Genomic DNA, 25,693 nt, shown 5'->3' on the forward strand with positions numbered 1-25,693 from the left:
TTTTCGATTAATAACGAACCGTCAATACAATTAAGAGAAGTATTCAGAATACAGGATTATCGAACGACATTATTATGAAAAGAGATAAAGTAAAAATACAAATAAGATTTAAGAGGAAGAGATTTAAAAAGAACTTACCATTCCGCGATTTTCTTGTGACATCGCATGACACTGTTTTCGATGTCTATTGGATGGTAGCGCATACCCCGCAATAGTATGGCCTCATCGAGAGCACCGACAACGAACACAGCATCATGCAATTCCGGATCATTTGATACGAGATCGGCTTCGGTCGGGTTAGTGGTATCACCAGGCACATCGCTGATCACCGATTGCTGAACGCTTTCGGTCCTCCTTAAGAAGCCGAGATAGCCAGTCCTCGCGTAGACCTCGTTCGTGTTACCAGTAACCAGCCGCGCGTTGAAATGATCAGCGTAATCGCTCTCATCACCATAGATTGTGAAGTAACCGCTCGCGTTATGCGCCGATTGCACCCAGATCTCGCCTAGATGCGAGTCACCGCATTGACCTTTCGTCTCGGGATTCGCAATGATCACTTTTACGCCGGGTAACAACTTGCCCGATTCCATCAAGCACAAAGAATGCGGACTACCGCGTTCTACCAAGGATACTCGATCGTTACGTAACGCGCGGAGATCCACGTAGACTGTCGAAGGCTCCGGGCTGGATGCCCCCTATTCAACAAAATTGACAAAGTAGCGATTTATAAATGATTTACAAACTGAAGGGATCAACTCCACTAATCAATCTTACCTGTAAGCAAATGGCAGTGTTTACTCGACAGCCAAACGAAGTGGAAACCGCGCGCGGACTCAAGCCTAGGGCGGAAAATAGTTTGCTAAAACTCGTCGTTAATGCTATTCGTGGTCTTTCCTCAGCGACAACAACACACGTCCTCACGCATGCAAGGCTGACTCCTCGTGCTTTGAGTGCATGAACTGAGGAGCCGAGTCCCTTGGTGCACAACTCCATGACACCATATGAGCAGAACGTATCTCTTACTCGAGATTGGCTGACTGCTGATAACCAGAGCGCGGGATTGGCTTCCACCTGACCATCAATTAATAAAACCATCAATTTGAAGCAATCATTGGAACCGAAGATAAAAACGTCTTTGCCACAAGAAATTACCTCAGATGGTGGTATTAATATGGAGTGATGTCCACTATATATACTGCTAAGACACCACAATGCAAAACCAAGGCCTGAATATGGATCTAGACAGAGAGCAATGTGTCTGGAAGGATAGAGTTCGCACGCTAACTTCATAGCACGGCACAACGAAGTCACCGCCGCATGAGACATCTTGATACCGGCGAGCATTCCTGTCGTCGAAACGCTGAAGTCCAGATAGGCCAGCATTTCCGCGGTAGGCGCCCGATACATGACCGGCAGTTTCTTCTTTGGCATGTCATCCATATCCAAGATTATTGGCCAACTCTTTACCTCGACCACGTTATTCGCCTCCTACAAGACAATGCCAATCGATAATACTTTCGCTTACCTAAATGAGCATTTTCAGTTACCTTTGTCTTGAGCAACTTGAGGATGTTTTGGTTGGTCAACACGAGAATGGATTTACTGACGTCCACGATCATGCGAACGGTCGGCAAAGTTGTCTGAAGGTTTTGCGGATGGGGTGGCCTGATAGTTACCGGCACTGCGCCTACGTACAAGCAGCCATAAAATGCACATATCAGATCGGTACCGGGTGGAAAGATGAGCGCCACATGATCTCCGGTATTGATTCTGCCTCGATCTAGAAGCAAATTCCCGATCCTCTCGGCCTTCTTGTGCAGCTGCGAGCAGGACAATGAAGTGGCCACAGCACCTTTTGCATTTAACGATGAAAATATCACATGGTCCGAAGTGCTAACAGCGCGCCACCGTAAAATTTCAGAGATGAATTGGTACTGCACAAACGATGAGATATTATAAAATATATAATGCATATTGATACAAATTCTATACATGAGAAGAAGGAATTAAAGTTTTTCTAAAATTAAATGTTATTTTTATCAGATTTATACGAACTTTTTTGGCATTATCGCTATCCTCGTCTAAGACACCCATGTCTCGTCCTTGCGCCGAGGCTAATCGGTTGCCCTGGACAATATTTCCCACCATAACACTAGCCGGACCGACATCTGCAACAGAATCCCCCGCTACACGCCCCCGCACCATTCCGTTAGTAAACCAACACAAACACTCAACCCGATAATGAAGTAGCTCACACACTCTTCCCTGACTGAGGCCGGAAAATCAAAACTAGAACAATTTGGATTTTGCCATCGGAGCCAGTAATACGCGTTCGCATGGGCCTTCCATTCCAGGTCTATTCGTGTTTTAACGCGGATTTACTTTGAATCCATGGATGCTTGAAAATCCCCGAATTTTTTCTTTATTGGATTGTATAAGTCCAGGTTGATTATTGATGCCAGATTGATTGCATCATACATTAAAATTATTGATGTAGAAGTAAACAACAAAGTGCAAAAGAAAAGCGTTAAATTCTAGCAAAAAAAGAATAACAAAAAGCTTTAATAATAAAAATGACTAAAATAATAACAAAAAGCTTTAATAATAAATATAACTAAAATAAAAGAACAGAACTTATCTTTTTATCAGTTACTGAGATTCAATTATACTTGCACTTAATTAGGATACGACAATGTTCGGAATTCAGACAAAAGAAAGAGGGATTATTAAATCGAATAGCATGCTAAGCGTAATTAACTGTGTCAAAAACTTATTAACTAAAAATATATAAGACTTTTCGTTCGAACTTAATCACAAATATTTCGCGAGATAGTTGTGGCTCTCAAATATTTTTTGGAAAGATTTATAATATTGTTGAACCACACAATATCTAAATAGTATTTCGAAAAAGACATATATATACGTTGTATTTTATCGTTCAAAAATTCTTATAATATATAGCAATTTATTTCATATATCTATTATTAAATAAACGTTATATAACACACACAAATGAATTAAAAAACAAACTTTATGATTTTGATATACCTACTTTGTGATAATTACTTTCATGGATAATTATTTACATTAACGAACAATATTTTTGGTGATCTTGATCTTAATATGTATAATAAAGTACTGATTAACATTTGCTTTTGTTTTAATCAGTAGTCTCGTATCATTTTTTATGTATTTATATAAATGTTAAAAATGCAATATGTGAATATTGGTGAAGTGAAAGGCTACACAGGTTTTTACGTGAAGTCTAATCCATGTTGGCTGATATTTTCGGTACGAAGTCTATAATTAGACAATTTTTCATAAATTTACAGTTTTCCTTTACTTCATACTAATCGATACTTTCGGTACAAATCGGATATTAATAGTTATATAATAAAATGAGTTTGTAATGTTTTACGAGAAAGCGATATCTACTTCATATTTTGTATTTACGATGTGAAACGAAGTCTAACTTAACAAAGTATAATTCATAGTATGTTTGCAACTTTTCACGCGAAGCAAGGTCTTATTATTATCTTTTCATATCAAAAACAACAGACATGGATTACGATTCGCGTGAAAGATTGTAAGTTTATGTAGAACCGTCTAATTATAGATGTTGTTTCAAAGATAATGTGGCATAAATTTTATTTCGCATATAAAGTTATATGAGACTTATCCATTCACCACATTGCATTTTTCATATTTACATAAATAGATAAAAACTTGTACAAGGCTCCGATTAAGACATAAGCAAATGTTAATCGCAATATTTTAATTATAATTATCAAGCTCAACATCAGAAATGTGTGTTCATTAATATAAATAATTACTCATGTACGTATATACAAGGATATTATATCATGTGGATCAAATTTCTAAGTTTATCAATTTTATATAGATTTTGTATAGATGTATGAGAAATCCATCTTGATATGCTAATTAAAATTCTAACGAATATTTCTCTCATTTTTTATTATTTTTTTTCTCTCTCTCTCTCTCACTCTTTCTCTCTCTCTCTGTCTTTCTTTCTTTTTTTATACTCACTCAAGCACACTCATTTTCTTTCGCTGTACGGTCATTCATACATAGTGCAATTAAAAAAAATGTGTACATTATCTTGATTCATAAAATATTTAATATTAAATGTGACCAATTATGATTTCATGTCTTTAATCTTAGATTTATAGTTTAATTGAAAATATTTTAGAATGGTGAATGAAATTACCGAATATTTGTATTGAATTTCAATTATATAACAAAAAAATATTTATTATGGCTCTACATGCAATATAAGCAGAACATAATTTGCAAAGTTCTAATGTAAAAATGTTTATTTAAGGAATCTCAATTTCCTAACATTTTTCTGATCTAATTAACCACAAATCTAGTTAACTACAATTGGCAATATGCAAAAGAAAGAACTATATATTTCTATTTAACTATATATTTCCATTAAAAAAATGACTTTAAAAGAAAATTTTCTTTGTATCACATTCGCCTTTCAAAATCATTTAAATTAAGTTTGAAATATTCTTTTATCATCTGAATTAAAGAGATAATTATCTTGTTTTTGGTGGATATCCTATATATTAAAATAATATATTTTTTTACAACTTTTTAGATAAAGCAGCACTTTATGTACAATAACTTCGAAAATAAAATATACTTTAAAGAAATACATTTCTTTGCAACTTTTTAAACAAGCACATAGCATTTTTTAAGGATAATTTTTGAAATTTATTTAAGTTCACCTGCTCAAAAGAATTTCAAAAAATACAATACTCATTGATAAATTTAGCTTTACTTACCTGAATGAACTTCGCGCGGCTTCGGCAAGTTGGTGACACAGGTATGAGGGCAAAGTAGCACGTTCGCTGGATGCAGAGCACCTTCGAGAAAGCGGCGTTTCGTCTCCGATAGATGAATACCGCCTAATGGCGTTTTGGGCAAATAATTGGGTGGCACCAAGGCAAGGCAATATATTCCCACAGCGTGGATCGAGTCGACTGCTTGCAGTACTCGAGACATCCATTGGAAGCTCTAGATGAAATAACAAACTTTTAAAATATGTCCAAGTCAATTTCCAGTAAGCGCGATATTTATTAGGAAATAAAATAGAATTCTTTCTTCATCCTCCGCCTTATAAATAAAATAGCATTCAATTTTCAAAACATACCTCTTCCTCGCTACAATCAGGCCGTTGTTCGGCAACGACGCATATCCTCTCGTCTCTGAGGACCCTCACACTGAAAACGGCGATTCTACCGCGATAGATAAATTTCATCGGCTCGACTGCCAACACGGTGGCAATAATGTCGTCAGCATTATGTTTCCTGCCGGTCACTGTCATGAGACCGTCGCGTGATCCGCAAACGAAAACGAGTCCACCAGGACCGAGAAAACCCAACAAGCCTGATCGCGTGTATTCTACATCGCCCAAGGCAGTACCATCAGCTTGTAAAGGCGATACTTTGAAAGTGTTGTTAGTAAGTCCTTGTAAGCCCCAATATTGGCTACCGGTCGCCGCGCTATGTACGCAAATCTCACCGACTTCATCCGTCTTACAAATGGACGGTTGTCCTTCCATTTTAATAACGACTACTATACCTAAAAAATACAAGGACAAAAAATCATTAAAAATGAATTATATAAATGCGACTTGCATAAACGATTGACTCACTTCCAGGCATTACTTGTCCGCAATCCTGCAGCGTCAATGATGTAAGAGAATTCTCCTGATCTACTCTGACAACTCCGTAACTCAACCCGGACATGGAAAGAACTCCACGACCAGTCGCATTCACTCCTGCGCGTCCTGGCCTTCTTACTGAGACTGTAAGGGCTTCACTGGAAGAGGCACAAGGACAAACAGCGTCTGGCCTAAGTCCCTTGGATTGAAATACCGAGAGAAACTGATCGCAGGATGATAGTGACCAGGGATTCGCGCCGTCCGCTACGAGTAACAGCCTTAAAGATGCCAAGGAGACATCCTTATGATCTTTAGTGGCAAGCAAACCCCAGTGGAGATCTCGTGACTTCACGACGGCAACGCTTGCGCGATGCTTTGTGATCATCTGCATCCAACTGGCGGGATTGACTTTCATCAAGGCATATGGGATAAAGATAACGTGCATGCCATTCAGCACACTGGTCAGAGTGCTGTGCCAAAGGCCAACTTCCCGTTTGAAATCCAGCACGCAAACGGCATTCTCGCCTTCGGTGTAGCCGCAAGCCTGCGTAAGAGCGCGGCAGTGAGCCATCATCGCCGCTCTAGTAATGGTCACACCCATCACAGAGCCGTCTTTGTCAGTGGTGTATTCGATATACGCGGGTGTGTCGTCAGTGAGTCGCGGTGGAGATAACCAATCTTTAGGCGTCTTGCCCAGATGCTCGGTAACAAACCAATGCAATTTCGGCCAACCTTTAAAGGCCACCACCTCACCGGCTGCCGTTTTTGGCAGACCCTTTAAACACGCTTCACTGGTCAGCGCCACCTGAAAAATATCAAGATATATAAATACTGTTATTCTTAAAATCTGGAGAACTATTACGATTACGTATGTAATTACGTAACATTAATAGACTAATGTAACTCGCAAAGCTGTACAGTTAATTGGACATGCAAACATAGAATAGAATGTTGATCGGCAAATAAGGTGACATAAGGCATACCTGAATTCCGCAGCTTCCCAGGAGGAAACCAATCTGTTGAGAACCCGCATCACGTCGGGTCAGAGGAACTTCGATGGGCACCGGTACAATACCGGCTTGCAAACAGCCGTAAAAAGCGCACATGAAGCTGATCGGATCGTTATTTGGATAAACTAGGGCGATTCTGTCGCCGGGTTTTAGGCAACAATCGCCACCGCGACTTAGAGCCTTATTCAGTAGAGTATAGGCGATTTTGTGGGAACGACTGAGCAGTTTCCCATACGTGAGCGTTACGCAAAGTTTGCCATTAGGGTCTAAGACAGTGGCTACAGGTGCTTTATACGACGCCGAGCCGTACCTGCAGATATATAATAAATTAATTCTTATATCGAACGCTGAATCTCTGTAAATCCAGGTTTAGTCTTAAATCAATCACAAATTGTTATGACACTATTCTTCGATCGTAGCTCACCTCTGAATCGCGGCTTCAAGAGATCGCGGCAGGCCGGATGGCACCGATAATATTTCGCCAATCGCCGACGTCATGGAACCACCCTCGGGTTTAGGAGCATTCGGATCCTTCGGATTTGCGGCGATCTCTAGCTCGATGTCATCGTCTTCGTAGAACTCAGGTAGCGGCCGACGCTTCGGTCGTTTTAACGTGTTCAATAACTGCTGGATCTTGGCGGAAACCTTCCAGCGGCCAGTGGTGCCGGTATTATTCTGATCCTCGACCACGTGCGCATAGCGATTGACCCGGTCGGCGCCAGGTCGACGCGTTGCCGATTGCTGCTGGCCGACCGGGGTGTTACTTGTCACGTGAGTCACGTCTGGCGGTTGGATGTTACAATAGGCATGCGGTGTATACTCGGCAATATCGGTGATATCTGCACCGGGTGGCCTTCTCGCCGGTGGTCTCGGCGGTGGTGGAGTATCGCGGGCAGAGCCAGTACTGCTGGTATCCGAAAGACCGGTACCTACGGTATCGATGATCATTTATTAATAGTTAACACAGAAAAAAAATAAGTGTCAAATCAAAACTTATATACTTAAACTAACGCGTTTATTGTTTTCGTATATATATGCAACAATTTATAATCTTCTTAGAAGAACTTAATAATTGTAAATTTTAACAATATTATAGTCTTATTTTAATATTGTAATTGTCATCTCAAGAATATATAATTATTTAATTCTACTTTAGACTTAAGAAAATTATAATCTTTGATTTAAAAATGTTATTTTTTATCTAACATTGTTTCTTTTCCATTCAAGAAAATTAAGTCTTAAATCATAAGAATATATTTTTCTTGATTGAACTGTGTAAAATGACTTCATTCAAGTAAGCAATTATTCAAGCAATTATATTTTTCTTTAATTAACACAATATAATCTCATTTCAAGATTTCCATGTTAAAACTAAATATATTTTCAAAACAAGAATGTCCTTTTTTTCTGTGTACAGCACATATGCAGTGCTTGATAGTATCTTCCCTTCTTTTTGTACGAGAAAGAATAAATGAATAAAATCATATTTACGATTATGTCACATTGTTGTTCGATTAGTGTTCTGCTTAATTCACTGATTTCATTGAAAAAGTAATTTTTACAAAACTTTTCATAGATATAATTCTCGAATCGTTTATATTCACTTCCGACATGTAGCCGGATAAAGGGAGTAAAATAAATATTTACCGGTCGGACCACCTGCGCCAGGGCTCTCCTCGGTGACAACGCTGTCCTCATCGCTACTGGATTCACCGCTGTCGCGTCTCTCCCGGTCAGGGCTCCTGGCCATCACAGAAGTTCTCTTCGATGGCATCGGCAAGGACGGTTTTGGCCGCCCCTGCATCGCTGCCAAAGCCTGCTGCACTGCTTCCTGGCGCACCTCTAAATACATAGGAACCGATTAGTTGGACGAATGACGAAGGCGGGTGACAAAGCACTCGATTTTACTCTCGCTTTTATATTACTGATGATCTCAACATTCTTGTAGCGTATGCGCACGCATATATGTGGAAGGTTTGTGAAAATAAAATGCTAAGAGAAACATGGAAAGGTTGAAGAAAATTGAGTTAAGATTCTTAATAAATGCTTCATTTTAATATTGGTGCTCATTAAAAATGTGATAAAATCAGTCCGAATAGTCTTCTTAAAAACTTTTTGTACATATAATTGCAATTAATTTCTTCTTTTCTTTTTGTAAAAAAAGCGCATTATTTTTACAATTAAGTATACATAAAATTACACGTATATTTCCAGATAATATATTCGCAATGTTCTTATAATCTCATGCAATATTGAACAGTTCGTTATAAATTGTACTTCTATAGGATATCTCAATATATACTCTATTTATACAATAAAAAATACCATGTTATATACCTAGAAATATTTTTTTACTTCAAATTTTAGACTTTTCACTATTTATTTTTTTTATTTCAAATATTGCGCATAAATGTGAATATTCACATAATCTTCATGTTTTCTTAAATTAGCATGTATTTTAACCTTTCTTAAATCTTGTTTTCCTGTTTAAAAATTATTGAAACATAAAGAATAGTTGTACCTTTATTAAACAAGCACGTGCAATTGATACTTTTTTACTTTCTATAAAAAACAATTTTTTAACGATATATTGCTTTTTTAATAAACATACATACACATCCATACAGAACAATGCATAGTATATTTAATTTTTTTAAAGATTTCTTAAAAAGAAGAACAATAAAAATACACTACATATATAAAATACATGAACATAACATATATACATCAACATAAAAAATACCAATAGATGAAATACAAAAACAAATTCTTTTTCTATAAAAATTAAGCAATTACATAAAACATTCAATATAATAAATATTCAAGTGACAAATAGTGAAATGATTAAAAATGACCTATTTTAAAACTTTCACTATTAGTAAAAAGATAATTTTAAGGTACAGTTTAAACATCTGTTCTCTTTATGTACAGTTCTTTCTATAATTTTCGTTTTATAGTTTATACTTCTTCTAAAAAATTTCACATTTGATTAATATTAAAAATATATTACAAAATTCAACGTTTAAGAAATGAAATTTTATATTATTAACGGAATAAAAATTCATAATATTGTTATTGTTTAATAATCTGTATAATATGTATAATATGATGAAATTCTACATTATTACTGTAAGACGTCCTATACATCAAACGAGTCGACGTGAATGTGCCTGGACCGACTTTCGATCTTTCAATAAGATACAGTTTGTTGACTCGTCAGCCGATAACGGTGTACCAGATGGAAGATTATCCGTACTTGCATTGAGATAAATATATATCCTTCTATCAACGCTTTCAAACGCGAAGCGAATTTTTTATTTCTCGATTGTACGAAACGACGTTTCATACAATAGCAAGAAGCACAAAATATGCGGACAAGGCGCGCAAACCAAGCTTCTAGAAGCTTCGAAATTTATTCGAACTAATGCAGAGCTGGAGACGTGATAAAAAAATTATTCGGATAGGTAAATAATGTTAATCACATTCAATACTACACATATTTCATCAAAATTGTGATAAATATAATAATAGTATAATTTTTTTTCATGCACAAAAATATAAATTACCTATCATATACGTTCTAGATTTCTTTTGACGAAAAAAATTTTATTTATGTCGACTTATTTATTGTTAGATATTTCGAAGATGCATTATATAAATATTTGAGAAAATCAAAAGTCGTATATCTTGTAAAAACGAGTTTCTAGGATGTTGAATGAGAAGAGAAAAAGGAAGAAAGAAGATCAATTTAAATCAAAAATTTAAGTCATAATTTTTCACCCAATATCGCTATTCATTGTCAGAGTCATCTGTTATTTTGACGAGCAGAAATTTGTGTCTGTAGACCGAAATAATCGATAGATCTGCAAATTCGACTTGAATAATATGAAAATGTGGAACATGAGAGAAGAAATAATTCAACGATATATACCTACTGTCGTACTACCTGGATGGTAGTTCCGGTATTCCTAGCATCACTTGTGCAAGTGTACTCACCGGAATGATAGCGGCTCTCATTGCGTGTGAGTCTGCGATTACCACGTCTCGCAGCCGCTGCCGCTACCGCCGCCGCTGCAGCAGTTGTATTCGAGTTCCCGGTGTTCCCTGTGAAACCGCCAGATCCTGGGGGACTGGCGATCCCGCCAGGCGCTAAGCGACCACCTGCATGCAAAATAACAACGACAAACGGCACATAGACAAAACTGGGACGCTACAAGGATCGGCTGCAAAGACTCGTCATCGCAAGACTTGTCATCGTTCGCTTTTCTTCGGTCTCATCGCATCCGGATAAACAAGCTCGGAGGTGCTTGGAATTAGTACTCTCCCTTTATTTACTTTGTTATTATTAATTGCAAATCAAACGCAATGAATTTCCAGAGCTCTCAAGAAGCGTTGGAAAGAATAAATCCAACTGTTTCATGTTAACGATGCGAGATGTTAAAGCTCCAAGGAAGCTCCTTGAAATCAAAGATAGAAATCAAGAATCCATAGATCCTAAGGCAAGGGTCTATCCTAACCGAAATGTGCCATCTTCCTTTGCATGGTTGGCAGATCATGGCAAACTTATGCAAAGAGTAGATGAAATATTTCCTGAAATCTACCAAAATAATCTAATTAAATATTAATAAATAATAATTAAATATTAATATCTAATTAAGCCTTTTAAGTTTCAATCTATTATATCGCTACAAGAAAATATACATTTAAAACTTAAGTCATCTAACAAAAAGATCACAAAGAATGAAAATAGTCTTTCCCTACTTCCATCATATGGCTAAAGTGTCGAGTTTGAGACCCCGATTCTAGAGTGAATTCGAAGCGGTTATTATTGTTCTCAAGTCCTCCATGATTTGTATACCGTGGAAGAGCATTGTTTATCCGGATGCGAGCTAACCATCTAATTGCGTCATTAACGATTGGTCATTTTACCATGATGCTGCGTCTCGTGAGTGCGACTCGTCATATCGATCGTCCGTGGCAGGAAGGTCGGAGAAGGAGGAGGAGGGCCGGTCGGTGCCGTGATTCAGTCGGAATAATCACCGAGCGATTTCAGGAGATTCGCGTTACGTGAGTTTATCGCGTATTATCTATCGAAATCGAATTTTATTGAAACGCGCCCTACAAAAAAAAAGGAAAAAAATACGAGACAATTTTCTTGTCAAGAGTAATGCCTGTGATGCCTATAATCGATATCGAGTATCTCTCATGTATAAAGATATCCTGTCAAGTATTGAAAATTCCTATCGTAAACAAGTAGTATAGTAAGGACACGATTGGCTTTAATAGCGAGAATATCGAGGCCGGCTGGCTTACAATCTAGTCACTCGGAGATGGAACAATCAGTCTCGATTATCGCCTGGTCAAATTACAAAAGTATCTAAAGGTGCAAAAGCGTCTCGAGGCAACAGCCGCGAGATAGGGAGTAAGCAGGCAAGACTACATGAAGAAAAGTACAAGCAATATGATGATGATGAATGATGATGATGATAATGATGATGATGATGATGAAACTTCGTTTCAATAATGTGCAGAAAACGGATATATATTCATTCTAGGATTTACATCCATTTTTTTATACAAATTTGATCATGTGATATATACAATGATACGGATTGAAAGAACGAAGAAATTTCGAAGCGAGGAATATTGTGCTGTTATCTCGTAAAATTTATATTAATTATAGAGGAATGGAATTTTATCGTGACATTCTTATATAGGATGTCTATTTTAATTTTGTAAAAAAATTCTCTCCCTGATCTTCCAGGTATTTTTGCCCAAAATTCCAAGTAAAGGGAATATTTTAGATTTTTTGTGCAACTTTCTAAAATTTTTTTGTTGCATATCTTTTAGTGTTTTTCACCCAACAAAGAGAAAATACAAAGGCTTTTAAGTTCCAAGTGCTAGAGATTTGGAAATATATTGAAAAAAAAAAAAACTAAATAATATAAACACTTCTTACTTGCATATTTTCATCTTCTTATCATTAAAATTATAATAAAGAATCTGTACTGTATATTCAATATTTTGTTAAGACATTGAATATATAAACAAATAAATAAATATCTATAATACATACGGTGACCATATTTTCAAAGAGAAAATAAAGGACAAGCCTGGAGATCGCCGAACAAAAAAAAAACTACTCTGTAACTATCAGAAGTCTACGTATTCTTATATCTTTTATATGTTGAAACAAACCCTTAGTTTCTTAAATAGGTTTCGGATAATAAAAAATAAAAACGGATTTAATATGAATCATTTTAATGAAAAAAAATTTTTAAATATAATTAACGACATTAGACATTGAAACGCTAAATAAAAAATAAAGGACAAAATTGTAATATAAAGGACAAATTGTAAAAATAAAGGACAAAATTGAGTTTTGAAAAAAATGAATAAATCTAAAGGACAGCTACTTAAAATAAAGGACTGTCCTTTAGAAGAAAGAACGAATGGTCACCGTAATAATATATATAATATCTGATATAAACAGAGCTAAATATCTATAACATATTTTAAAACATATAATTCACTTAGTTTGTGCTTATCGTTTGCAGTATGAGAGCAAAATTATCAAACAGAATTTTTTAAAACATCCCCCGAGTCCCGATAAAATACCATAAGAATTCCCTGATTTTTCCAAGTACAAAAGGGATCCCTGAAGATTTCAGGTTTCCCGCATATTTCTAGGAGGTGAACATCCTGTTAGCTAAAAAGTCATGCTATTCATTCACTTACGTATGCATGTGTGTATGTGTTACGTGTGCACGACAATAAAATCCAGAGAATAAAATCGAGTGTAATTTACGTCATTCTATTCTAATCTCTAATGACAGCCACTCTATAACAATCATTTCCTATAAAGTTCATTACAGAGAGGTACAAGCTGAAAGCTGAGATCGAAGCAAAATTGAGACACAATCAATAACGTTACGCGCGCTAATCAACGTCCCGTTTGCCGCAACTCGGAAGAACGTTCGTTCTTTCGCTGGCTACGTAATGCATGGCGCTACCTGAGTGATAACGCTTCTCGTTGTGCGTGACGCGTCGTTGCGTGCGCCGTGCACGTGGCTGCGGTCGGCCGCCGCCATAGCTGCCGCTTCCTCCTCCTTCCCCACCTCCGCCGCTTCCGTAACTCGTTCTCTCCGGTCCTTTATCAATGCCTCTGTCACCGCCGCCACCATCACCACCTCCACCACCCATACCACCATTTCCAGACCCTACGATCCATAAGTGCGTATGCACACAACTGGAGCATTTTATTCCTAGTCTTAAATATTCATATTTGCGTCCTGCCACTGTCTTATCTCGAAGCCGTATCGACAATTTCCCAGGATGTCCACGCTCGAGTCATGTGAAAAAAATTTCCCGAGCTTTCAGGGTATCTTATCGTTTGTACAAAATTCTAGATAAAGAGAATATTTTACTGATCTTTCGATGCAACTTTCTAAAATAAATTTTTTTAACATATACGTTTTCTAATGCTTTTCACTTACACGAAGAAAAAGCATGGAGCCAATTAAAGAGGAATTGGATCAGCTACGTCAAAAGTTAATAAATCTAATACATTTCATGAATTTGCACTTTTAGCCTTTTAAAATATAAAATTAATAATTAATTTACGTGAATTGAAGTAAAAATTTGATTTGTAAAATTAAAATTTTTATTTTCATGAATATTTGTATAGTCACTAAAATTTTCATAGTGCAATCACTATAAAAAAGTTAGTTCGATATAAATAAAATAGTATAAAATAATATAGTTATGATTTTGAGGTTAAATTATATTCAAACGACAAATCTTTACTTTTATGCATATAAATTAATTATTTATTTTATATTTTAAAATGTTAAAAAGCTTTGTGTAATATAAAATTTATGAATCCCGAAATGTATTAGAAATTTTTATAAATTTTTGCTTAAGTGTTAGATTTGCAAATATACTGAAAAAATTAAATATCTTTCGTAAGATAAATCTTTTTTTAATTGCATTTTCATTTTTTATCACTAAAAATTACAATAAAGAATATGTATTGCATATTCAATATTTTGTAAAATATTGTAAATATTAAAACAAAAATGTATATTTATAATATATGTTAAACACATAATTCAAGACTTGGCTTATCAATGGATTGTTTATAACATAAGAATAAAATTAATAAAGAGAAATTTTTTTTTAATTTCCTGAGTCTTAATAAAATTATATAAAAATTTTTCCTGAGCGCAAAGAAAAATCTCTGAAAATTTCAAGCTTTCCATGGAGTTTTTCCAGGAAATAGATATCTGTTTATAGCTGAAATATTTGGAAAAGAAATTGAAGATACTTATCGTTAAAAAAATCGTCATTAAAAATGATAAAATGAAATAATATTTTTTTATTAGGATTTCGCAATGTATTATTAACCATTCAACGCCATGAAAACGATTTCCTTTATTTCGAAAATTGATCAAAGAAGCTACAAGTTCTGGAAAAATAGAGCGCTTGAAGAATTAATGCAAAAGAGTTTGCCGTTATTTGACTAGGTCGATTCTTTAGAATTCATAGAAAACTGTCGTTGGTTCAACTCGCTCGTTCACGACAATGGCAGATAGCATTAATGAGCGGATAACGCGGAAGCGTTTCTTCCGTGTGTAGGTACAGTTAAACTGCAAGCCGATTGCAGCGGTTCTACCGATCACAGTTGCAGGTGCAAAGGCGCGTCCGCACAACTATACAGGATAGTTTATTGCAAACGTACGAGATTCTCTTAAACGATGATGTACACATTGCTCTTTGGTCGATTCTAACTTTCTAAATTTATTAACTTTCTAAATTAATTTTATTGCGTAGGAAGCGTGACAAGCAACGATTACCGAGAAAATTGATATCAAAAAAACTCTAACAGCGAAGGCTATGATGTTTAGCTAACATTTAAATGACATTTTTTTTATTTTGACATGTAAAGAATTTTAACTATTTTAAATATTGCCTATGAAGACATAATGAGTGTTTAACATTTTATAGTTTCTTGAAATAAAATTTCTTAATTTTAAGTAATTTTTTTCTGTTTGAGAACTGCCCCTAGATAGTTGTTTGGAAAGACACAAATAGTTGTATTTGGGAATGATAATTGTATCTAGAGACAAATAAAATAATTGAGATTTCAATAAAAAAAAACTTCAAATACTAAATTAAAATCAAATTTGCTATACTAATGTGTTACAAAAAATATACACAGTGTAATAGTAGAATAATTTACCAAATTTACAAAAAAACAAGGTTTCAAAAAAAGATTGAAAATTTAAAATCACGAAAAAAATTCTTCACTCCTAGTAATAAGAGAAAAAAGAAAAATTTCAATATTTATGAGTATATAAAAAAACAAAACCGATATTTTCTAACTTATAGACAAAATTTATTGTACCTAAAAATATTTCAAAGTATTCCCAAATATACATAGCTGAAATTATACAAGATTAAAAAAGTTAAAAAAGTAACATAAAAAATACATATATATAAGAGGAAATAAACTTTTCTACATAAAAATTGAATAATTGCGCTAAACATACAAATTGTTAGATTGCGTAAAGTGCTCAAAATGATTGAATTGCAAACCTTAAAATTTTTACTAAAAAGTTAGCGATCATGTCACAAAGATTTCTAAATGCGATGTCCCTTCTCTAATAAATTAGAGAATGTGTAAAATCTTTAATACACTTTTTGCAAAGCATATTTAGAGAATTTCTATATGTTAGACAATTTATAAAATTGTCAAACTAAATTTTCAAATAATTTATATTTTTAAATGATCGCATGTGTTGAAGCTTGTTCCAAATTAGTGAAAATGAACCTCCAATTATAAGAGCATTAAATTAATAGGTAATCGCGCATCAACGAGAAATGCGTGAAATTGTGACGGCAATTGTGTAATTCCGTTAATTTGCAGCGATAAGACGGAGAGAGTTGCAAAGTCACCATAACGATTAGCGGCTCGAAAACACAGCCCGCATGAAATTTTTGCACCTGCTGTAAGCTGACGTTCAACGTTAAGATCTCTCCCGTAAAACTTTCGTAAAGCTTGAGATCTCGTCGACCCCATCCTTAAAAGCAAAGAACGTCGCTCGAGGAAATAAATGGAAATAAAATCGCTTGGAATTGCGTACGCTCCTTTTAAAACTGCAATTTTTCTTTCAATCTGTGCGTTGAGCGACTCGCATGATGCAACAATTGCACATTACAGTTGCAAAGTGCCGAGCGTAAAAATGACACGTGCCGCGTGAAAATTGCGTTTTCATCCCTTCTTCTTTATACAGATTGCCATCTAATTGCCACTGTGCACACAATGAAGCACATGTCCCTTGAGAATCGGAACACGATTGATATTGCGAGTGGCATTGCCTCTCGATGGCGCAACATTACACATGTCAAGATGCGACGAGGGATAAGACTTGGAAAGTTAGAAACTGACAGTTGCTTTTCCGTCCGACAAGATATTGTTTAATTATATGCGCAATGCAAAATATTTCACTGATTGTATTATAAAGTTTTTTACGCGCGCTTTCACACAAACACTATAAACAAAATTAATAATATAACTGATATAACTGACCAAACACTATAAATAAAATAAATAATATAACTGACCTATAATTTGATAATATTTATGGACTATAGAAAACTTAAACATCATAGAAAATAGACTTATAATTTGGTAATATATTTATGAACTACAAATATTATTAAATAAAATTAATACAAAGCGTACAAAAAAATGAAGTGTCCCTTAATTTCGTTTAAAAGTTGTCTCGAATTCATAATACGAGATTATGCAATTTCTATGTGTATAATCGATTGATCGAATATTAAAATAATCATCAAACATGATATTGAAGCGATAATATTATTTTCACATCGTTGATTTTCTCATCCGCTCTGTTGCCGCATATTGTGGATAATGAGCGATGGTATCTTGCATTTGCGGGAATCTTAATGAATTCTAGAAAAGCGAAAGAGACTCACCTATCTGTTTCGAAGCATACTGCTGAAGTAGACGTGTCCGTTTTTTCTCGTAACCCTTCTGCGTAATGTCTCCTATAAAAACAAAAAACAGTTTAATTAATTGTCCAATCTAATAATTAATTTGTATAATATCACGAGCAAGTCTCACACATTAATTCTTATATTTTTGTAATATCCTAATAATTTGAATTTTTTATTGAGTTACAAATTTTAGTGTTTCAAATCTGAGAAGAAAAATTCCCTGATTTTTAAGTATTTTTATTCAAAATTCCAGATAAAGTGAATATTTTAAAGATTTTTTAATACATCTTTTTAAAAAATATTTTTTTATTGTATGCATTTTTTAATGCTTTTCACGAAGAAAAAAAAACAGATCCATTTAAGTTTCAAGTGTTAAATTTGCAAATGTATTAAAAAAAATCTGAATAGTTTTCATAAGACAAATATTTCTTATATTTTCATTTCTTATTATTAAAAATTATAATAAAGAATATGTACATTTAATATTTTGTTAAGATATTAAATATATAAACAGATACATATATGTACTTATATTTTAAAACATAAATCACTTGGCTTGCCGACTGTTGCAATATAAGAGCTAAATTATTAAAAAGAAAATTTTTTTTAAATTTCTTGAGTTCTAATAAAATTTCCTCAGGATTTTTTCAGGTACAAGAAATTTCTAAAGAGTCCAGTTTTTCATTTCCATTTCCACAAAAGAATGTTTTTTTAATAAATATAAACATTCTGAATTATTATTAAGAGAAATATATTATCTATTATAAATTTGTCTTTTTTGTAATGGAAATATCAGACAAAGATATGTTTATTTTATTGCACTATATACGCGAACAACGATTATCATAATATATGTACGAAGTGTCTATCTAAAAAAATATTGAAAAGGTATAATATCCACTCACATCAAGAGGATGGGAAGAGTAAATAAAAATGGAGAGATAAAATATAAGGAGAGAGTAATGCCAATAGCGTAAATTCTAGATCTTTGAATTGCTGGAAACAAGTTGCAAGATTAAAATGCAGGGGATTGAATTTTAGATCGATATACGCACGGTTGGCGGTCGATACTAATGACGCAGCTCGTCCATGTCCCGATATAAAACTGGTTAGTACATACTCGCCTTTCGTTACACCTGGTAACTCGAGAAAACGCTGAGGAATTGATCCTAACGACCGAGACACGATTTTCCTATATTCGCAAAACAAAACCGGACTATCGCGATTATGATAATCAGTGTATTTCAACGATTTCCGTCATCATCGATATGTTAAATCAAATCGTAATTCATCTTGATACGCAACAATTTATCGAAAGAAACGTAGTATAAGAATCTATCTACGGAAAAATATGTTTTGTGCTCAGAGAAATCAAAACAGAAATTAGATATATACATGTCCGTATTTTATCTAAAATGAAAACATTCTATTTTATATATTATTTTACATTCTATTTTATATATTTATTGTATGAAAATGTTTTATTTCTTTTTGCAAAAAAATTTCACATGCAATTTAACATAAAAAAATAAATTAACCCTATAAAATTAATCAATATGTGATAAAATGTATGTTAAAATTATAATTTAGTCATATATAATTGAAAAAACCTGATTAAAAAATTACTTTTTTCTGTATATTTTTTTCTTAAATACATATATGAGAAAGTGATTTTTATTCGGCTATAAATATATTAAAGAAGCTAATCTGAAATTATGATCAAAACGACTCTAGTACGAAAGAATTTCTCTGCATTATAAGTCGTCGAACTTTTGAAGGAAAAAGCAAAAGTCATGACGAGACACACGTTAAACCGTGATCACAATACGCTTGCAAAATTGTGATCGTGAGCAACAAGCTTCTCGAAACCAATTGTGAAAAATGTGTTGCACAATTAATGTCGACAGAGGCTGACGGAAAGTTACAATTAAATAATAATAATAATAATAATTATTATTATTATTATTACTATCACTATATTATTATTATTCCTGTAAATTATCATTTATAGATGATACATCATTTATATAATAATAATATAATAATATATTATATAATAATAATAATATATTATTAGTATTTATATAATAATAATAATAATAATAATATATTATTATTATTATTATCACTATATTATTATTATTCCTGTAATGATAATTTACAGGAATAATAACCACAACCTATAGAAAACTGTAGCTTAGATCTTACTAGGGCGTTTCCTCAAAGATGAGCATTTGCGCACGAGGAACACCGGCTGACCGGATGCTCTTTTTAATTCTGACTTTCGACGCAAGGGTCGTCTCCTGGGTCCAGATTTCTTGAGATGCTGCTGTTGTTGCTGCGGCAACTTGGTGTTTCTCCTACGCTCATTAAAGCGATTGGCATTGTTGTCTTCACTGTCGGTCGACGAAAGACATGTATAATCCGTATTGGAATTCTCACCCTTCGACCTCTCCTTGACAATACCTTCGGCCAAAAAGTTAAGAAAGCGGCTGCTAGCAAAATAATTTCCAGAAATAGCCGTACTTGTCGCCGTTGACATTATCGTCGTCGTTACCGTCGTTGTCGCAGTCGTCGTCATCGTCGTCGCTGAAAGCTTCCAGGTGGTCCCACGAGCCAGAAGACCGTTAGTCCTTAATTCTTCAGAGAACAACTTATCTTCGTTAAAATCACTAATTTTTGGAACTGGACAAGCCGATGATGAGGACGACGTTGCCGAGAAAGAACCCAATGATGACGAAACAATCGAATTGAAAGCATCATCCTCCCGGCGGATGTTGAAATCGCCCGATAGCAGCAATTTCTGATCATCGAATTGATCATCTGACACGTTTGACGACCAGTCGTTGATCCTCTCCAGAAGTGGACCTTCGTCAGGAAAGTATCTGATCTCCCGCCAGACTCTTCGTTGGCGTCTCGAGCGACGTCTTTCCGGTGGAATAAACCATACCGGACTGCTGGTGCGAGATTGAATAACAGGTTGTTGATTCTTTTTGCTGGCGCGTTGAGAGTTTCTTTTGCCACCTCGGCGACGAGAGCATCTGAATGTGCTTGTTCGTTTGAAGTAACCCTCCGTGCTTATGCTAGGCGACAATTTCGGTGCCTTCCGGCGAAAGAGACAGTTTCGCGTCATCCTAAAGTCAAAGAGTCAAGATTGCGATCGAAATATTCTTCAAGTCAGCACGAAATTCTAGTCGATCAATCAGTGAACGTGAAAATACGAATGATCTATTGGTATTTGTTTAATTAATTTAATTAATTTTTGTTAAATTAAACAAACTTGTGTAATCTCAAGGAAAGATTTATAATAATTAATGTAAAATTATAATAATCTGCTATTCAAATCAATATATAATAATTTTTATTTAGATACAAAATCTGAATGTATTCGAAATAGACTCGAAAATTCCAATACATTAATCAAGGAAACACGTTCTCCTATCACTGATTAATCGGCAAGCTTCAATCTTAATCACCCTGGTCTGAAATCCGCGAGCTTGCTGATCCTGAGAGAGAAACCGAAGGATGATGAAGTAGTGTTGTCCTTACTGACAGGTTTCTCAGGCGCCGAGACCGTTCTTGTGATAGTCGGTTGCGGCTTTTTCTCCTTTAAGGCACTGTCCAGAAAATGGTGAGAAGAATTCGAGACGAAAGAAGAGCTTGATACCGGAATCGAGACAGAAACCGGTACCGGAACCGGCACCGCATCCCTCCATATCCTGCCAAGACTAATGCTAACGCTAGGTGATCCTTCCATGGAAGACTCTTGGGTCCAAGAAGGAGTGTCATGCTTTTCGATCGTTTCATCATCGGTGATCCTAAAAAGCTTGGGCTTGGGCGTTAAGATGGGCGAAGAATCGAGTTGAAGAATTTTCAGATCCTCAGTGATCGAATCCGCCAAGTCGGTTTGATTGGCAGGTTTCGCGACCTTAACTTTGACATGTTGAAGAGACTCGACATTAATTTCGTGAAGCTTCTCGCGGGAGGCAGAGCGAACACCTTGAAGCCATTCGTCGTAGGTGATAAAATCGCGACTAAGGGAAGATTCTTGATTCTTCTTCGATTCTTCCTGCTCCTTAATTTGTTGAGAGATAATCTTCTCATTTGCTGCTGGTTGTAAAGGAAAATTAACAGTGGTATCCAGATTCTTCTGGATACGATTCCGTCGTTTACCCCGGTCCAGGTAACTCTTCCTAATTGAAATTCGTTTGAAGGACTCGCTACGCTTGAAGGAAGGCTCATTGCGATCCTTCTTACGGCCCACGAGCCTTCTCAGATTCTCGAAAGAGAGGGGCCTCATGAAGAGCAACACGATCAATCTCAGCTCGCAAAAGTAAAAGGAGGACCGCTATAGATTTATGCTCAAGAAATGGTAGCCGATATAAGCCGAATATATTTCTGTGAATATATTTCTGTAAGAATTGATAAATGAGTTCCTAGATATACGGAAGAAAAAGTCATTTGCCTGATCAACAAAGATTTATATAAAGATAATCCTGGATTTATAAAAGTAAAAATTTGTGAAAATAGTGAATTTATTAATTTTTTCTCTATCTCGATTACTTTGTTTCCTTCTTGATTCTTTTTCTCTTTGCTTTTCTTTCTTCCTCGCCCTTTTCTTGCTATTCGTATCCTTCTATTCGCCTTTCCCTCTTTCTCTCTTTCCTTTTTCGTCCTTTCTCTGTGTTGTGTTAAGACTCGCTAAAGTGCAACAGAACCGAAGTCCTCAAATCGTGAATGATCAGCGTGGCTTTCCTTTTTCGACGTCGCTGCCGTTTTTCCTCCCTCATTGTCCTCTTCTTCCCTTTTCTTCCTGCGTATCCTCGGCTCAACCGAGGTGATCATTTTACATGAGGAGATTTGGCACGGATTGTACGAGCATCTTCAAAATCAATGCATTCGATATCGAGAAAATCGATAATCAGGTTTTATTTTTAAGCGAGACAAGTTCAATGTTGATTATTTATCACGATTTTATCATTAGATTTAAAATTCCTCGAATCAAGATTGCTCCACTTTCACACGATACACTTTCAACATTAAGACATATCTATCTATATTTGTGCCTCCATTTAATATTATAACATAATAGTCATTGACCGATGAATTATATAAGCTTTTTTCCTAATTCATGGTTTTACTCTGTTCCCATATCTAATCGATTAGCTTATCGATCCTGCTTTACGTTGGATTTTTGCTCGATGGTTTAAGCAAACACGAAATGTAACACGATGTACCTTGAAACTCAGATACTTTCTCTGCCCTCGAACAATTATGTTGTTTGTTTCATTTCTATCCTCTTCTCCTCCGCCATTCTCCATGCGACCTCTCTCGACGATTCGAACGCACTCCTCTGCGCGGAATGCCTTCCGCACATAAGAGGATTTCCAATTAAATCCAATTTACTCAATATACTCGATACTTGATCAATAAATAAAAGGCCTATTAAAATTAGGACTTTGTCACTTAATATCGAGTAAAATTAGGCAAGTAAAACCTATATTTGGCAACGAGTCCTATGAAAGTACAATCATTTTTCACTGCTTAAAGTATATAATTCCTCGTTTATACTTCAACCTAATCAAACACTTGTGAAATTCTCGCGAGTATCATCGAAAGATCATAACTTTCGGCGGAAACGCAGCGAACTCCATGTTCGCTCGATTTGAAATCACTACTGCATCACTGCTCGGGGCACATGCACACACCCTTTTCTACGATATCTCCATCCAGAATATTTTCTCGTGTTTTATCGAAGGCGAATAAAGCCTTTCCATCGCTCTTGCCTCGCCAGAGCCACCAGATAATTTACTCGCACGTTGGAAAACAACGCGCGGTGAAGTTGTTTGAAAAATAAAATTACGTGTTAGTTCGCCGAGTCAGAGATTCGCGAATACGGACGCGCCTCGAGAAGGACCTCGCTCGCGAGCTAGGCAGACTTCAAGATCGCGCGATGTACCCGATGCCGCGCGTCCGCGCGTTCGAATTCGCGCGACGCTCGCTTCGTCTCGCGTCGAGACGCATACTCCAAGTCGTGTCGAATCACTGGCATTTGCGCCTTCTCCGCGACTCTTGGCGATTCTCTCTCTCTCTCTCTTACACACACACATACGCGTGCAAGAAGGGAGAGGGAGAGAGAGAGAGAGAGGGAGAGGGAGAGGGAAACGTACGGGTGGGAAGCTGGCTTGCGCGTGTAAAAGTTGCCAGACTAGGAGCGAGCGAGAGGACTTGAACGCTCAGGAACTTGCTCGGCGAAGGAGAGAGAAGGAAAATATAAGAGTGGTGATGGCATGCCGTCCGTCGACTTTCGCCTGCCTTCGTCGCTCGCAGCATCCCACTCTCCTTCGCTTCATCTCTCGCTTGACACCCTTCGCCGCGCCGCCCGAGCCCCCACGAGATCTCGCGACTCTGGTGCTAACTCCTTCTAAGAGAGAGATTCTGAAGGTAAGATTATGCGGATCAACTGGAGTTTCGGTCCACCGCGATATTGTTCCGCGATGTTGAAATCCACGCAAAATATAACGTACACGTATCGATAGATAATTGTTATTAAATTAGGATTTCTCTCTCTCTCTCTCTTTCTTTTATTCGCAGATCCTTAATTCTTTGCCTTGTTTGGCGAAGCCTAGTTCCGAGAGGGACTCAGGGGCTCCCATCGCACATTTAGTACTGATTGTCAACCATCCAATAATGTTTTTCTCTGAGCATGAAAACGTAAGAATGCATTTAAAATAAAATTAACAAGATGAAAATCAGATAAACGCTAAACGATGCTACTTCGTGAAAAAATTTCAATTTATGGGTCGATTGCTTTTCGATCTAGAAGTATCAATATACTTCTAGAAGTATCAATATACTTGGTATAATCCAAGTAATTAATGGGGGTGGACGCAGTGAAAGATGGCACAAGTCCAGACACATTCGTAGCAATTTATCATAAAGCATTTGCATCTCTTTCAGTCCAACAAATGACGATATTTGCAGACTAGAGAAAACATGCGATCAATGTTCTCTCCGCGAATGAGATTCGAGACGCCTACGCTCAATCGTCTCCTGAAGTCAAACGCTTCGAGTTCGCCTGCAATTATGAATGAGTGGATAATATGGAATGGCTTATAACGATGCTTGTGCCAAGATGTTTATTTAAATCTTTAAAAAATGTCTTAAAATTTCATAATTTTTCACATATTTTTGCTCAAAATTTCAGGCAAAATTAGAGAATTTTTAAATCCAATTTTGAGCAAAAATATTTGCTCAAAATCAAGCATCGTTATAAGCCATTCCGTATTATCCACTCATTCATAATTGAAATGAATTTATATTTAATGTTTTTTTATTAATATCATCATGAAAAAAAATTGAAGCTCCACTTAAGTTTCGAATATTAGTATATAAAGTATATAATAGTATATTATACATAATACATAGAGTATAATGGTCTAGAAGATTATGCAATTCACTACTATTACAAACTCACATCCAAGTTATATGCATGTGTGTGTTGTTGTTGCTAATTAGATTGATTAGAATATATAAAGATTTAACAACTTAATAAAAAATAGTTTTTTCTTTAAATTTCCTTTATTCCAATGAAATAAGAATTTTCTAATTTTTCAAGATAAAAAAAGTTCTCTGAAAATTGCACGTTTTCCAAACAGAGATATTTATAGTATAGAGATGTTTGTTGTATAAAGATATTTGTATAGAATTAATGATAATCTGTAAGATTAGACAATGCCACGATGCAATCTTTCGTGAATCCACGGAAATTATAGAGATAAACGCACGCATTATTTCTAAAGAATAAATATCCTATTTTCAACTCTTTTTGTGTCACATATACATATTTTTAGAATTATATATTTCGCAATAACGTTTCTTGTACAAATACAAAAAGATTAATGATGAAGAAATTAATAATATAATTAATTGTTGATAGAAATAACTTTCGAGATATGCAAAGTGTCTC

At 35.5% G+C, this 25,693-nt stretch overlaps 1 protein-coding gene and 1 long non-coding RNA gene across 8 annotated transcripts in view; one reads left to right on the forward strand and one right to left on the reverse strand.

The window, feature by feature from the left end:
* Dip2 (disco-interacting protein 2) overlaps positions 1–25,693 on the reverse strand; it is a 35,390-nt gene that overhangs the window by 4,714 nt on the left and 4,983 nt on the right. Inside the window, exons 1-16 of one of the 7 annotated variants that reach the window (XM_083092427.1) lie at positions 21,201–23,777; positions 19,933–20,858; positions 17,704–17,775; positions 13,716–13,922; positions 10,699–10,863; positions 8,350–8,544; positions 7,127–7,631; positions 6,676–7,012; positions 5,684–6,497; positions 5,180–5,610; positions 4,812–5,043; positions 2,056–2,168; positions 1,548–1,934; positions 1,153–1,488; positions 775–1,071; positions 139–695 (exon numbers count right to left, since the gene is read on the reverse strand). In XM_083092427.1, coding sequence (XP_082948553.1) covers positions 139–695; positions 775–1,071; positions 1,153–1,488; positions 1,548–1,934; positions 2,056–2,168; positions 4,812–5,043; positions 5,180–5,610; positions 5,684–6,497; positions 6,676–7,012; positions 7,127–7,631; positions 8,350–8,544; positions 10,699–10,863; positions 13,716–13,922; positions 17,704–17,775; positions 19,933–20,858; positions 21,201–22,024 — 6,398 coding nt within the window. In that variant the 5' untranslated portion in view covers positions 22,025–23,777. Of the gene's footprint in view, positions 1–138; positions 696–774; positions 1,072–1,152; positions 1,489–1,547; positions 1,935–2,055; positions 2,187–4,811; positions 5,044–5,179; positions 5,611–5,683; positions 6,498–6,675; positions 7,013–7,126; positions 7,632–8,349; positions 8,545–10,698; positions 10,864–13,715; positions 13,923–17,703; positions 17,776–19,932; positions 20,859–21,200; positions 23,778–25,693 lie in introns of those variants that run through there. The other 6 variants (XM_083092426.1, XM_083092429.1, XM_083092428.1 and 3 more) reach the window with 6 other exon arrangements.
* Positions 23,997–24,935, forward strand: LOC145967487 (uncharacterized). Its single transcript, XR_014437435.1, has 3 exons — positions 23,997–24,168; positions 24,319–24,438; positions 24,685–24,935. It is a non-coding gene; the product is annotated as an uncharacterized LOC145967487 (long non-coding RNA).

The sequence above is a fragment of the Camponotus vicinus genome, unplaced genomic scaffold, assembly GCF_025532165.1.
Source record: "Camponotus vicinus isolate PSW18456_S1 unplaced genomic scaffold, iyCamVici1.0 SCAF_2, whole genome shotgun sequence".
In the NCBI taxonomy this organism is placed as follows: Eukaryota; Metazoa; Arthropoda; class Insecta; order Hymenoptera; family Formicidae; genus Camponotus; species Camponotus vicinus.